Below are 16503 nucleotides of genomic sequence, written 5' to 3' on the forward strand. Positions count from 1 at the left end.
CCTCACCCGCCCAAATCTATAAATTCCTTTTTGTATACATAGCTGTTTTTTTTCACATCAGTTGTGTGTTAAGTCCTGCAATTAGTTATTTCAATATTGTCGAACTTAATATCGGTGCTTGTATACTATGCCTTTAGCTTATATCAATAAAAAATTAGACTTAGAGCTCGAGTTTTCATTGAGATTCCACTTAGACAAATGTCAGATTTCCGACATGTTTATTCATATGAAAAAAATTCAAACAATCCTAAATAATATTTAAATGTGAAAAAGTGAAACATCGCAGAAATTACCCATCATCTATTCCTTGAAATAAGAAAGTTCAGTTTACGTTAAAAAAAAAAACAGATAAGAGAATGATCGAAAGGCAGCTGGAAGATCGAATAATGCCAAATTCTTTTGCTGTGCAAGAAAATAAATGCTTAATTAATTTATGTTATTGTTGTTTCCTAACTTTTACGAAATAGATGGCCAAACGTTCTCCATATCTGCTGTTGCAAACTGCGACGCCATGATAAAATATCCTTCACACTACAAACTGGATGCGACAAGTGCCAACAAAAGTCCGATATGTCGTGTTCTCGGTCAACCTGCTAAACAGTCGCAGACCTACAGCTTGACAACGGAGCTACTGAACCAAGCAGGATGGCAGGGAATAAACAGCGGACATCCCGGCGTGCTGTTCAATGCTGTGGATGAAAACAACTTCGACTTTGTCTACTTCAGGTGAGCCGAGGGCGGGAAGGGCGTGAGATGAAGACGTGTCTTTCGATATGGCATTCTGTTTTATGACTTCTTAATCATAACAAATCAAACCCTGATTTCGCCGTCTACACTCTTACAGACCATAGAAATAGTTTAATAAAATATAGTGGTTTCACAAATTTTACAAAGATTTTACACTTCGTGACAATTTTCCAAATTTTAATTCCGACAGTTGCCTTGCATTTATTAAAAACCTGATTAAAAATGGGTCCTTAGGTGACTAATCGTTACGATTCATCAAAAGAGATACAACACGAACCATAAAACTCTCATGGAAAGCCAAGGGGAAAAGTGCATGTAAATTCCCCACATTCGGTTGTGTTCATCTCATTTCAACTTTTTGCACACAGACCCCACAGCGCTGGTGGCTGTTATCAGACCGGATACATGTCCAAGGGGAATCCCACTACTGTTGAAAGTAAAGCGTGCCCGAAAGGTCCTCCGAAAGGCGGCGTCTGGTTCCCAGTGTCAGTCAAGGTCCATGGTCAAGACGTACAGGTGTACCTCAGTGGGGACCTGGTGGCGTCTATCAAGTCCCATTTTGCACCAAGGGCCCGGGGAGGAGCATTTACTTGGCATAACTACCAGAACGTGGTCCTCTTCAGGAAGTTCCAAATCGTCCCTCAATTACATGTCAGTAAGAAGTGCGCTAAGACGGTTGAATTTCCAGACTACGTCAAACTTGATGCAGATCATGGAAAGTGGCCTCAGGATGGCTTTTGTCAAGCCACCTACTTGAAAGATGGTGGACAGTCCACAGATTATCAGCTGTCAGTTGATCTATTTAACTTCATGGGATGGAAGGGAGTGGACTCTGGTCATCCGGGGGTGTTATTTAACGCCGAAGATCAGGACAACTACGATTTTGTCTATTTCAGGTTTGCGGGAAAATTATTTTTAACTGTACTTTCAATTTCGCAAGTCGCAAAAACAGCAATGCCGCAGATATAAAACTGTGCCATAAAATTGACCGAAATGAAATCACATGGAATTAGTGAAAGAAAGAAAGAGAGAGCAAAGTTTGGACTAACTGAAGCTGGTCACCAGTTTCACTTCAAAAACTCAAGAGATTAAAGACGTATGGAAACTACGAATAGTGGTCCAATTTTGTTAAAAATCACCATGTATGTGTACTAAAGAGATAAACAAGTGATATTATTGTGATGTCATTAGGAATTTTAGATCTCAACTTGAAAAAGTCAGGCTGATTGCTTCAAGTTTTCGCGAATTTTAGTACCATATTTTTACTGAAAAGCATTAAAATCCCCATGACAAGTCCGCTTTACTAATCGTGACTCTGTTTTTAACTCAAAAAAGAGTTGTAGTGAGCGAAGTGAATTTCACTCCTTTAACAATAATATTATTATTGTGCCTAACCTTCGAAAAACAAAAATAAAAATAGAAATAGAAAACAATTTGCAACGGTTGGGAACTCACTCTATCTCTTGGCCTTTTGGCCTGCTCTCGATTAGCAGCTGAATGACAATCAAACTAAGTAAAGTGGACTGAAGTGTGGAAAGTTTAAGGTGACTCGACCCAGTTTTTTTCTAGCGATACCTATCAACTTTGAAACCCTCATACTTAAAGGGATTAATGTTAATGACATATCTACTATATCATATGGATTACACATAGACTGAACTACAATATGATATATATTTTTGGGAGATCGGAATGAATATCACGTGACAATGACGTCACACAGGTTTTTGCTCTGAATCGAATTTTAGCCCGTAACCGCATTTTCTCTCGAAATCCTCTACGCTACGTATACCTTGGGTGTTTGCCTTCAGCTCTGCGGAGTTTCATGATCATCGAAATCTACAAGAGGAATTTTGAAATATCTTGTAATTTTTTTTAGATGGTATAATTTATGCGTAAAATAAAGACAAGACTTCATATAAAGAAATTTGCTTCTTTTTTGATGTTTAATGAGAGATTTTAGCCCTCATTCCTTTTAAAAATGCCCCATATCTGATATCCAAACGGTAAGAAGTAGGTAGACTTGCGCGATTTCGAAAAATATGATATATATTAAACATAGTAAAGCTCAAGGTTTAGCTCTTTTTACCAATTTTACGCCTACTTTCGCAAAAAAGCGATTATTTCAAAACTCGTCGATGAATTTTCTCCAAAAATTTTCAGAGTGGCAATTGATCAGTACACTACACAATCCCTGAATTTCATGCTCATTGAAAACTTCTAAGGTTGCCTAACATAAACGCAAAATTGAGTAAATATTGAAGCGATCTCGTAGTTTTGAATAATTCTGTGCTCTGGGATTTCCTATTGTTTCGAGTTGAGCACAACATCGAATTCCTGTGCACCACGCGTAAAATGACTTCGCTTGGCTACCTTCCGAAAGCTTCCCGAAATCTTTCCGAAATATGGTCCGTTTTAAAGAAATCAATGGAAAAAAAATGTGACGCAACAACTTTTCTTGTGTGGTCGACGTCTTGGCTGAGTAGAAAGTTAAAAATGCCAAGAACAAGAAATGCAAAATAAAAAATGGCCGCCGTACTGAATGCTACGCCAAAGAAATTTAAACATCAAAAGAAAGAACGTATAAACGAGTTAAGTTTCTGAGTATGCTGTCAAGTCATTTGTAAATGACTGGAATGGCGTCAAAACATAACCGGCTTTGAGTTTCATTGAACTCGAGAATATTACCATATTCCGAAAGATATCGGAAATCTCTCGGAAGGTGGCCAAGCGTAGTCATTTCACGCGTGGTGCACAGAAATTCGATGTTGTGCTCAACTTGAAACAATAGGAAATCCCAGAGCACAAAATTATTCAAAACTGCGAGATCGCTTCAATGTTTACTCAATTTTGCGTTTATGTTAGACAACCTTAGAAGTTTTCAATGAGCATGAAATTCAGGGATTGTGTAGTGTACTGATCAATTGCAACTCTGAAAAATTTTGGAGAAAATTCATCGACGAGTTTTGAAATAATCGCTTTTTTGCGAAAGTAGGCGTAAAATTGGTAAATATAGCTAAACATTGAGCTCCACTATGATTAATATACATCATATTTTTCGAAATCGCGCAAGTCTACCTACTTCTTACGGTTTGGATATCGGATATGGGACATTTTTAAAAAAGAATGAGGACTAAAGCCTCTCATTAAATATCAAAAAAGACGTAAATTTCTTTATTCTACCCATAAATTATACCATCTAAAAAGAAATTCCAAGATATTTCGAAATTCCTCTTGTAGATTTCGATGAAACTCCGCAGAGCTGAAGGCAAACACCCAAGGTATACGTAGCGTGGAGGATCTCGATAGAAAATGCGGGTACGCGTTAAAATTCGATTCGGAGCAAAAACCTGTGTGACGTCATTGTCACGTGATATTCATTCCGATCTCCCAAAAATATATATCATAGTGCAGTTCAGTCTATGTGTAATCCATGTGATATAGTAGATATGTCATTGACATTAATCGCTTTAAGTGTGAGGGTTACAAAGTTGATAGGTGTCGCTAGAAAAAAACTGGGTCGAGCCACCTTAACATCATTTGTTTCGGCAAATTTTTATTGTTAGTTTGCTGTTTTCGATTCTCGTTTCATAATAAATTTTCCGAGTTTAGTGGCTTATAGCCACTTTGATTTCTTTTTCTTTTTCTGACTTCCAGGCCTCATTCAGTCAGCGGATGCTTTCAGACAGGTTACGTCCAAAATGGCCAACCCAAATTTGACGGAGCTAAGTCGAGTACTTGCCCTAATGGTCCCCCCAAGGGAGCAGAGTGGTTCAATGTCAAGGTGACAGTATCAACAGCCACTCCTGCAGGTGAAGTCAAAGTGCACTTGAACGGCACCTTGGTGACGTCATGGAATCCACGCTATCCAATCAAAAACCGTGGTGGTGTTCTGGTGGCCAATGGCTACAATAACGTGGTGTACTACAAGAATTTCCACATTCAGTAAAGCTGGAAGTCCCGTTAATGTTAACAAAGACGAAGAGCTAAAAGTAGTTATCGATCAGCTTTTACTTCACAACTATGAATCCTTACGAAGTAGGGTAGAATACTTTTAATGAATACCTCAAGTAATGCATGGACTTAAACACTACATTTGATTTTGTGAAGTAATGTTTGCAGGCTTTCCTCTGAGAATATTAACCTGCTGTAGATATGAGTTAAAAGTAATAATGGTAGACTAAAAAGCACTGTAATAATGATTTTAATAAAGATGCCTTCGTCTAGCACATCTTGCCTCATTTTTTTTCTTGTTCTTATAACTTTAACCTTTGCCTTGTATAAAATACAAAATGCTCCTTGCAGGAGTGTGCTGATATACTGAAACGAACAAGACGAGAACAAAAAAGGTTCAGGAGTAATTTACAAGCCATTTGTGTGCATTGTTGAGCAATGGACGTGTGCTGGGTTTGAAATAAGCGCTAACCAGAAAAGCAGGAAATGATGGTCTTTAATATGCGCCTACTGGCGCAAAGAGAAGTGATGATGATGATGATGATGATGATGATGATGTTCTCTCCGTAGTTTAAGTTTTAAATATGAAGATATATCAAACACTCAAGGGAGTGTTTCATCGCTTTTCCAAACACCTTGAAGTTTGTCATCAAAAATACTCCGCTGTGCCTCGTAATTTCAACTCGCTTCTCGGTGTTTAGAAATGTGATTAAAAAAAACTCTTGTTTGATATATTATCCCGAATATTACGTCAAGTACATGGGTCTAGTCTTGGCATATTCTCGTAAAAATAAACTGAACTGAAATTGAAAACAAGTGCGAAGAGCGAAAGGGTGGTGATCGGGGGTGGAAAAATAAGTTTAAGATTTTAAAGGGAGAGACCCTAAACTGCAAAATGGTTGTTATAGATGACTTATAACCTTCATATGTTGGGCTCCCTCAGTATCCTGCAGGATTTAGTTTTTGGCCATCTTTGTTCTATTGGAGTTTGCCTTCATTTTCGGTATTCATGACCATATTTGGTAAGTCACGTGACCCGAACACTTAAACCCTAAAAACTCACATAGCTTACATTTTTCCATTTAAATCAACACCATAGGTAGAGTGCATTTAGAAGCAAAATCTGTAGCATGGATTTGTTAAGATTCACGTTACTGAAAAGCTACGACGTCATTAAGTTTTTATGACGTAAAAACCTTTAAAATAATGTAACCATTTTTGCACCTGAATGCTCTCCACCCTTTGACTTTTGTTTCATCGGAAAAAGATGTAAGCTGTGTGATTTTTAAGGATTTTTGTCTTCTGGTCACGTGACTTGGCAAAAACGGTCATGACTATCAAAAGTAAAGGCAACCTCCAATGGAACAAACATGGTCTAAAACTAAATCCAGGATACTAAGGGAGCCCAAGATATGACGGTTAGAAGTCATTCATAGTAACCATTATGTAGTTAAGGGTCTATCTCCTTTAAAATGAAGAAAAAGAAAACTGCGTTGTACACGACGCTCCCAATGTGAGGCTTCATAGCTCAGTTGGTGGAGCATCGCACCAGTATCGCGGAGGTCACGGTTTCAAATAACATTGAAGCCCTGATTTTTTTTCAGGCTTCTTCCTTTGCAATTTCTTGTCACTGCGAGGACCATTTCTTCACTTTAATAGCGTTTTGTAGTCTGTTTATATTACACGAACAAGATGAACGAAATAAGGAACAAACAAGAGCTAGACGAAGGCATCTTTTAATATTCAAATGACAGTTACAGTGCTTGCTAATCTGCTGTTATTACATGAACGTTTAGCAACTTATATTATAGCCGAATGCGCAGAAATACTGACTATGGATTTGAAAGACTGTTTTGCTTGTTAGACTGTCACCGGGGAACAAACAAAATCGTTTAAAGCAGTCTTTTAGTAGCTAGCTATTATTCGATCATTGCTACTGGTATGAGCCATTCGTCTGTGTTAAAAATTAGCACGACCTCCGGCTTTACTGAATGTGGAAGTTCCTGTAGTACACCACATTCTTGTAGCCGTTAGCCACCAGAACACCACCACGGTTTTTGATTGGATAGCGTGGATTCCATGACGTCACCAAGGTGCCCTTCAAGTACACTTTGACTTCACGTGCAGGAGTGGCTGTTGATACTGTCACCTTGACATTGAACCACTCCGCTCCCTTGGGGGGACCAGTAGGGCAAGTACTCGACTTAGCTCCGTCAAATTTGGGTTGGCCTTTGTAAACGTAACCTGTTTGGAAGCATCCGCTGACCGATTGAGGTCTGAAAATCAGGGAATGCAAGTAAGCAATCTCAGGACATGGTAGGTATGGTATGCATGCAGAAGTTGGACATGAATAAGTGACTAAATTGCTGGCGCGAAAAAAGACATAAATTACCGAACTGAATGGCGCCCTTTCGTAGCCAACTGAGAACGGGCCATAGCTAATCCGCCCCTCCCCCTGGCACACCGCTGAATCAAAATCGTCTCGAGCCCGTCTCTTGGATAGAGCTGCTAAAAAAACCCACTTCTCGCCCTACAGCTCACCTTGCGTAGTTAAATTTCCGCCTTGCAAACTCGTGCTTTCTACCCAGCTTAGACAAATGGCTAACGCTCGTAACAATAGCTTTCCAAATTCGCTGCAACGCGGATTAATTTTATTTTTTTCAACTAAAAGTCGATAATCAGCTCATCACATTTTCCTGCCAAACAACACAACAGTTTTAATGGGAAATAATCGTTATTGTTCGTTTTAAGATTATGCTGTGAATTAAAATTCACAGCATAAGTCTTAAGTCAGATTATACTCGATCTAACGCATTTTCGAATAACTTTAAACCTACGAAGTCGAGGTTCCTTCAATGCGTGTACTTTCACCATTCTAGACTGTTATCTTTGGGTCCTTACTGTTTTTTTACTACATTAAAATTTATTACAGCTTATCTTCTTTGTAGAACCTTTTAGCCAGTGCAACTGTAGTACATTTAAAATAAACCAACATATTTTAATTTACAAACCTGAAATTGACAAAGTCATAGTTATCCTGATCTTCGGCGTTAAAGAACACTCCCAGATGTCCCATGTTGACTCCGTCCCGTCCAATGAAGTTATACAGATCAACTGACAGCTGATAATCTCTAGACTGTCCGGCGTCTTTCAAGTAGGTGGCTTGACAAAAGCCATCCTGAGGCCACTTTCCATGACCTGCATCAAGTTTGACGTAGTCTGGAAATTCAACAGTCTTAACGCAATTCTTACTGACATGAAATTGAGGGACGATTTGGAACTTTCTGAAGAGTACCACGTTCTGGTATCCATGAAAAGTGAATACTCCACTACGGGCCCTTGGAGCAAAATGGGACTTGACAGTCGTCACCAGGTCCCCAGTGAGGTACACCTGCACGTCTTGACCGTGTACCCTGACTGATACTGGAAACCAGACGCCGCCTTTTGGAGGGCCTTTAGGACACACTTTGCTCTCAACAAAGTTCAAGTTTCCATTTGCCATGTATCCCGTCTGATAACAACTACTTGTGCTGTGGGGTCTGTGTATACGAGGTTCAAGTAAATAAGATGCGTGTCATACATTGTGATATTGTCGTTAGGAGGGCCACGGGTTTGTTAGCTTCTTTGACTGACTGACTGACTGACTGACTGACTGACTGACTGACTGACGAACTCAGGCACGTCCCACCAGCAACTCACCTGAAGTAGACAAAGTCAAAGTTGTTTTCATCCACAGCATTGAACAGCAATCCAAGATGTCCGCTGTTTATTCCCAGCCATCCTGCTTGGTTCAGTAGCTCCGCTGACACGATATACGTCTGCGATTCACCAGTAGGTTGAGCGAGAACACGACACATCATATTTTTGTCAGCGGTGGCTGCATCCAGTTTGTAATGGCTGTCTGTTGGTGATCTCACCATGCTTGTGCACTGGGCCACAGCAGATACTGAAAACATTTGGCCAACTATTTCATAACAGTCAGGAAATAGATGTTATAAATGGAGGGAAGGCATAACTTGAGAGGATTTTTACACTTACTAGTCTTACTAATAATTCCATGTATTGTGAGCCTAAATGTGAAGACTGTTTTCTATGGAAAACTGCAGATTGCCATTTGGCTATGAAGCCATTTTACCTTATATAGAGCGGTCGATTGGTGTAAAAAAGATCGCGCCACTCTCGACCAATCAGCAGTAAAACCAAAACCACACGTTTTCCGTAGCTTTACGCCGGCTGATTGATTTGCAATGGATGGTCGCGTACTTTGTGATTGGCCAAAGTGATTACTTTGGTTTTGGTTTTACAGCACTCAATCGACAATCGCTCTAAGCTCACGAGCAGACAGAATGAGAGAGCGCACTATGATATCCCTTCGAATAATGACGCCTATAATGCGTATATTTGCAAGAGAAACAACGCTCCGGTCTGATTGGTTAAAATTAGAATTAGTGTTTCGTATATTTTAAAACTATCTTCCATGTGAATAAACACTTTTTATGTACATCTGACTTCCGTGAAGGACAACTGACACTTTGTTAGTGGCTGCGATCGCACATTAGAACAACTCTTGACAATTCTGATATTCACTTGTTTATACAGGCGTGAAGTCCACTAGAGGTCTGCAAAAGAAGGGAGCTTAATGCAAATAAGACAAAAAACTTATAATAATTTGAGTCTAGCTAAGTCTGGTTAAAAGCTCTACGCAGATATACAACTGTTTTTTTAATTGTGGATTGGCAAGTCTTAAGGCAACTGCAGGGAACTTAAATATGTTTGCAAAAGACTTCTGAATAAAGATTTATTGGCCTACTTGCAAAAATTGACGTGAATTCTAGTTAGAAATCTCGAAACTGTTTCTGACCATGACTTCTCGTGTCTTTTACCCGAATTAAAATTAAAAAAAAAACTGAATCATACTGCCAAGCGTTTTTGTTGTCTTCTTGAAATAATTTTCATATATCATGTTGATCAGTTATTACCTTTTCCACGTATAAGCGGGCTTTTCATGTCTGCTCAAGATGGTACTCTAGGGGACGAATGTATTACAATTAATGTAACACATTCTATTAATTCGACACATATCGGGTTACCTTCAGTACAGCTTTTACAGCCCAATATTTTGCTATGCGCTTCCACTTTCTTCTCCAAATAATCTTGCCTAAGTAAGATGGTCTCCAGAACGCCGCACTGTTTACCAGGCGTACATACATGCTGACTTAACAAAGAATCACTTCCCTGTACACCAGAGACATTCAGAACCAAGAAGACAAAAACGGTACAGAAGACAAAGGGTTGCATGTTACTTCATCAAATGACCATATAGTAGTTGCAAATACAATTTTCGCCCCTGAAGCAGAACGGTGTCAGAGCATTCTCTTAATAGAGAAAAAAAAACCTGTCCCACTTAGCCGGCGTGGCCTAAGCACGAGAAGCAGGTGGCCTTGAGTACACATGTTTTGATTGGCTAGATTTTAAAGACTAGCCAATCAAATTAATTGCTTTAAACTCTTTTATAACAAAGGGAATGGTTGATTTTGGTTGGTTAGATTTCAAACTCTATTTGTGGAAATCTAGCCAATCAAATCATGTGTTTCTAGTGCAACTGCGAGGGACAACCGGCTCTGGGGGACGAGAATGAGTACCGAGATGCTACAAAATGCTACAATAAAAGATAACAAGCGAAAGTACTATCAAGAGAGGATGATCATCCTCTCTTGGTACTACTCAACCAACAGATTATATTCATGGGCCTCGCGCGATTCCTGCCCGAAAGGTTTTTTTTAATGATGAAAATATAAAACACAATGCTTTTGTAAGAAAACTAAATTGTCTCTTGCATGGATTTCCCAGGAGCATGATTGGCTGTAATTTTAATTTTGTAATTTTAAAAATCATTGTCAAGTAAAACAGCCTTACGAGACTAGGAGCAAATTACTCCAGACGCGACATATCAGATGAAAAACATTTATCCTAACATCCTAACACACAAGGTTATATCGCGAGCGCAGCGTAAAATTGGTTTGTCAAGATATTCCGTATCGTGAGTGAGTTCAAACATCTTCGAAACTTCCTGGGAAGTCTTTGGAAAACTTCGTTTATGTAGTTCGAAAATGATCGGAAACGTTCGCATGGCCTTCGAACAACAATCGGAGAATCTTCGGAAATCTTCGGTCTAGAAAATGCTTAAACACAAAAGGTTGATAGAACGGAAAAAAGTTGCTCCAAATGTGAAAACCTGCCGAGTATTTTTGGGACAGTCTTAGCCGCCCGCCACCCCCACCCCTCCCCCTTCCCCAACACACACACACACACACACACACACACACACACACACACACGTTCCAAAACGCTCCGCCGCCACAGTTGGGTTTAGACAACTGGATGGAGAAACTAATACCATTTTATTCCTCAGCAAACAGATGACGGGGGGACTGTCAAACGGCACTTAAAGGAATTATATAAGAACTACAAGATGAATGGACGGAATCCTGAGCTAGACAAAGGCATCTTTATTAAAATGACAGCGGGAACATTTGGTAATCTACTATAATTATTACTCAAACACATTTACAATAACCTTGACATCACTGTCTTACATCGCGTATTTGTAGCTATATTATTCGATCATTACTGTTAACTGTTCGGCTCTGTTAAAATTAGCACGACCTTTGCATGGCATTACTGAATGTGGAAATTCTTGTAATACACCACATTTTTGTAGCCATTGGCCACCACAACACCACCACGGTTTTTGATTGGATAGCGTGGAATCCATGACGTCACCAAGCTGCCCTTCAAGTACACTTTGACTTCACCTGCAGGAGTGGCTGTTGATACTGTCACCTTGACATTGAACCACTCTGCTCCCTTGGGGGGACCGGTAAGGCAAGTACTTGACTTAGCTCCGTCAAATTTGGGTTGGCCTTTGTAAACGTAACCTGTCTGGAAGCATGCGCCGACCGAATGAGGCCTAGAAATAAGAAAAAGAGAAAAAAAGTCGAAATGCTGTTTACGAGGCGCGCAATGAAAAACACTCCTGGAACAAGATAAGTGAAAGGGCCGAAAGATAAAACAAATGTTATTCTTCTGCATATCCTGGTTGGGAACATGACAAAACGCATCCAAAATTAATTATAGTCCTTGCGCAAAATACTTATAATTACAAGAGATAACATCCCCCCCCCCCCCCCTTCACAACCCCTCGTGTGTAAAGGATCTCTCCCAGAAATGCAAAGTCATAAGGATTGCAAAACAGGGCTCAACGCTAAATCTATTGCACATTGCACCTCTTGAAAATGTAATGATTCATCCCTTAAAAAAGGGCCTTTCTTCTCAGTTTTTAGAATGCAAAACAGTCTTTTTTGCTCTGTTATTTTTCCTATGTTCCCCTTTTTACAGCATATTTCATTTACGACAATTGTTTTAGTCGGCAAAATTGAAGATTATTTTAAAATAGTTCTTTTTCAAACCTGAAATAGACAAAGTCATAGTTGTCCTGATCTTCGGCGTTAAAGAACACTCCCAGATGTCCAGAGTTCACTCCTTTCCATCCAATGAAGTTATACAGATCAACTGACAGCTGATAATTTGTAGACTGTCCGGCATCGTTCAAGTACTCAGCTTGACAGAAGCCATCCTGAGGCCACCTTCCGTGATCCGCATCAAGTTTGACGTAGCCCGGAAGTTCAACTGCCTTGACGCATTTTTTAGTGGTATAAAATTGAGGGACGATTTGGAACTTCCTGAAGAGGACCACGTTCTGGTATCCATGCCAAGTAAATACTCCTCCTCGGGCGCTTGGCGCAAAATGGGACTTGACAGTCGTCACCAGATCCCCATTGAAGTACACCTGTACGTCATGGTCGAGGACTTTGACTGACACTGAGAACCAGACGCCGCCTTTTGGAGGGCCTTTAGGACACGCTTTACTTTCAACAGTGGTGGGGTTCCCGTTGGACATGTATCCGGTCTGATAACAGCCACCAGCGCTGTGCGGTCTGTAGATAAAGTGCACAAAGAACAGAAGCGCGTTACAACTCTTACTTTCTTACTGAAAGACTTAACAGTGAAACCTAGATTTAACAAACCGTCCCCGGTATAACGAACGATACTTCAGCCCAGTAGTCAGTAAAATATATAGAAAAGAACCCCGATTCAACGAAACCTCGTTATAGCAAATATATTTTGCCAGTCCCTCGGCCCTTCGTTATATAGAGGTGCCCCTGTAGACAGCTATAGCTCCGGCCTTATATACGTCGACTCTCTTTGCCTATCAAAAAGTTAGAAAGATGTATTTATTATTATATATTTTTAATTCGAATACTGGTAAAAAAATGCATTTTTCCTGTTCCTATTTGATCCAATAAGGCAGGCAGGGGCGGATCCAGAAAATTCAGTAACAGGGCTAGGGGCCGAAGAGGAGGGCCTTTCACTCCCAACAAAAACTTCAAGTTCCTGGAGATGTTGTTAAAAGCATTGTGGGAGCATTTGTGACCAAAATTTAAGCCTTCGGAAGAAAAAAGGAGGATCGCAGCCCGCTAGGTCCTCATCTAAATCCGCCGCTGGCAGGGCCCAGTTATTTAAGGTGGCTGAAAACAGTTTTCCAATCTTTGAAGTAGGTATCCTTTATTTTGCACTCATGACCAAACGGTTGCAGCTGATGAGCTCAAAATTGGCAAGTTACAAGATAACCTACTGCATTCGTAAGTTTTATGTGCCACTTTAGAACATGATGCGTTACCATGGCCAAACAGCTGATAATCAATTAACCAAAAAGAATGAGCTCTTTACGGTTTTAGAAAATTCAGTCAGTATAATTTTTTCATTTTGTAAACAACAAACATGGGGAAATTGTGCATTTTAACATTGAAGTAATAAAGATTTAACAGAGGAAATTTTATTTTTTCACTATTTTATTTTTCATATATTGTCCTGGAATTCCTTTGTAAAATTCCAGATTTTTTAATTTGTAATCAGCAGTTTTCTTGCTTTCTAAAGTACAGCCTTGCAAAACTTCTTAAAAATCTATCAAGTGGTTGGCTAGAAATCAAGCCTTGAACCTGCGCGCACGGACTCGAGTTAGCATTCAATCAGGGCGGGAGAAGCCTTCTCCCGCCCTGATTGAATCTAAAGAGCGTGTGGAAACTGTATTCAGCCACCTTAAACATCCCTGTCAATTTACGGGTGTCAACTAAGTTTTACACCATTCACTAGACTATTGAAGTGGCTCCTTTCGTTTAAACACTCACCTGAAGTAGACAAAGTCAAAGTTATTTTCATCCACAGCATTGAACAGCACGCCGGGATGTCCGCTGTTTATTCCCTGCCATCCTGCTTGGTTCAGTAGCTCCGCTGACACGGTGTACGCCTGCAATTTAACATTGGACTGGGCGAGAACACGGCAGATCTTTGCACCGCTATGAGCAATTGTCGCATCCAGTTTGTAATGATTGTCTGTCGGGGATTTCACCACGTTTGTGCAGTGTGTCACAGCAGATAATGAGAAATCTAATTCGTATAAGTAAAGAAACAGAGCTCATTTTACTAAATCATGATAGCAACAAGTGAGAAAACAGTTTGTAAAGATTTGTAAAGAACGTCTTTAGAGGGAAATTTCCGTGGACGGTATAGCTAGTTTTCAAGTTTTTGTTTGTTTGATTGATTCTTTGATTTCCACTTGTTACCCTGTCAGACACCTTCACTTAATTTCTGCTTTAAACTTAAGGGATCTCTTTCTCACAGGGTGACCACTTACAATTGTTTGCGTGTTTGTCCGTCTGTTTGTTTGTTTCAGTGCACGTGTTTGTTTTGTTCATTTGTTAATTTTTGCTTTCTTTTCGCTTGCTATTAATAAAATATAACTGAAATATCTGTTCAGTGCTTGAAATTCCTTACAAATGAGGACTTAAAAGATACGAGTTGCATTAACTTCAATGTCATAAAGGGTTGTTCATACTGATCTCCATGCAACTAAAATTTGTCATTTTTCTATGCGAAAAGCAATACTTTTTTGACTTGAAGGAACCAATGTTAGCCTGAGCCATTTTCTCTGCCATCCAAATTCGGACATAAATACTCGTTCTTTCTTTGCGCGTTTGCTTTACTGAGGTTTTAATTGCCACAAATGCTTCAGATGCTTTTTAAAATTATCGGTGCTAATTTTTGACTAGTTACTCTATTATCATTTTGTTTGTTTGGAGTGAAATTTATCAGTTCAACTTAAAGGATCCTAGTCAGCCTCAGCCATTTTCGACGCCATCGAAATTATGAAAACTGCATGGCGAAGCAAAATCTTATTGTACTTGAAGTCTGTTTGATTAGTCTTGGCAGTTTCACATTGATCTCTTTCCTTTAGACACGTTCCGCGGAAAATACAATACCGAAATTCCCGTATGTAAAGAAGCATGCATAGTCAAGTAGCGTAGTCATGTCTTTCGACACCTTTTGTTCTGATTGAGCGATTATAAAGGTATTGCTCGATAATTGTCTCAAATTTCTGAAACATCTGTAGAATTCTTGTTTGTTTCACGAAATGTAAGTCTTGTAAATAAAAAAAAAAAAAAAAATGTAAATACAATTTTAAAGTCCATACGCGGGACGAGGTTACCCTCAGTGTCCGAGCCAGAGGCTCATGTATAAGACGGAGGACTGTACAGATCGAATTGGAATTTAGTAGTGTTGATTTTTGCGGAGGGAGGAAAACCGGAGAACCCGGAGAAAAACCCTCGGAGCGAGGACGAGAACCAACAACAAACTCAACCCACATATGACGCCGGGTCCGGGAATCGAACCCGGGCCACATTGGTGGGAGGCGAGTGCTCTCACCACTGCGCCATCCCCGCTCCCCCAAATTACGTTGAAAGACAGGAAATACATTGTTAATTTTTATAATTGTTTCTTATCTGCTCAAAAGGAAGTTTCCACTTTGGGATGAGGCGACCTTTTACCCAATATGCTTCACTTTTAAGGACATTGAATGACTCGGGTAAGGAGTAAATGAACTAAGTACTTTATCGAAAGATTAACGATAATAAAGATGCACGTTTCGAGCACGTAGCCTTGAAACTTGTGACTTTATACGCTCTTTCATGTCTAAGCGCGCGAGACATGCAAGGCATGCAAGATAAGGAGATTTCGACTGAACGCCGCTGCTCTTTTAACTGAACTCGAGTTGAATGTGGACATTACCTGTAGAATGAGCTTAGCTTAACGTATTCTTTAGTACTTCCAACTGGTATCTAACCGATGTAAAAATGCAGCGTGGTTTACCTTTCCAGGCATACATAGTGACGCATGCTTTTTTGTTAAATCTGTACCGGAGTTCCCCCCTCCACGAATGTCATGATCAAGGCGTACATTTCAACTAAGACCAAGCAAAACTTCGGCTGTTTTTTTTTCTTTTAAGCAAAACAAAGATCATGAATTTGACAGCAATCTTACCTTCGCAGCTTTTCTGACCACCAAGTATTTTGCTATGTTCTGTCACTTTCTTCTCCAAATAACCTTGCTTTCGTACGACATTCTCTAGGACTCCGCACACTTTACCCACTTTACATGTTTGCTGGCTGAAAGTTTCTTTCGTACTTTGGACGTTCACTGCAAGAAAGGCACAGGCGACAAAGGAGACGAAGAGCTGCATGTTGTTAGCGCTTGAGTTTTACAGCAGATGATCAAATACTTGCAAGAAACGCGCTTTTTAACCCTTAAACAGGAAGATATTCGAGACGGCGTTTCCGATTACCCTTGGTGAGAACGTGTGTTATAGCGTGTCTCAGCGTGTCTTGCGTCAATTTCCCCGTATAT

The 16503-nt window shown here is 39.8% G+C and overlaps 1 protein-coding gene across 1 annotated transcript in view; it reads right to left on the bottom strand.

Annotated features, from left to right (window-relative positions):
- LOC144648101 (uncharacterized) overlaps positions 1-16461 on the bottom strand; it is an 18897-nt gene extending 2436 nt beyond the window's left edge. The window contains exons 1-9 of the mRNA XM_078507736.1: positions 16141-16461; positions 13950-14208; positions 12171-12698; positions 11381-11671; positions 9792-10003; positions 8401-8665; positions 7713-8240; positions 6688-6977; positions 614-689 (exon numbers count right to left, since the gene is read on the bottom strand). Of these exons, the coding sequence (XP_078363862.1) occupies positions 614-689; positions 6688-6977; positions 7713-8240; positions 8401-8665; positions 9792-10003; positions 11381-11671; positions 12171-12698; positions 13950-14208; positions 16141-16339 (2648 nt within the window). The 5' untranslated portion in view covers positions 16340-16461. The remainder of the gene's footprint in view (positions 1-613; positions 690-6687; positions 6978-7712; positions 8241-8400; positions 8666-9791; positions 10004-11380; positions 11672-12170; positions 12699-13949; positions 14209-16140) is intronic.
- Positions 16462-16503: the final 42 nt, after the last annotated feature.

This window comes from Oculina patagonica, chromosome 4, assembly GCF_052425735.1.
Source record: "Oculina patagonica isolate OP01 chromosome 4, crgOcupat, whole genome shotgun sequence".
In the NCBI taxonomy this organism is placed as follows: domain Eukaryota; kingdom Metazoa; phylum Cnidaria; class Anthozoa; order Scleractinia; family Oculinidae; genus Oculina; species Oculina patagonica.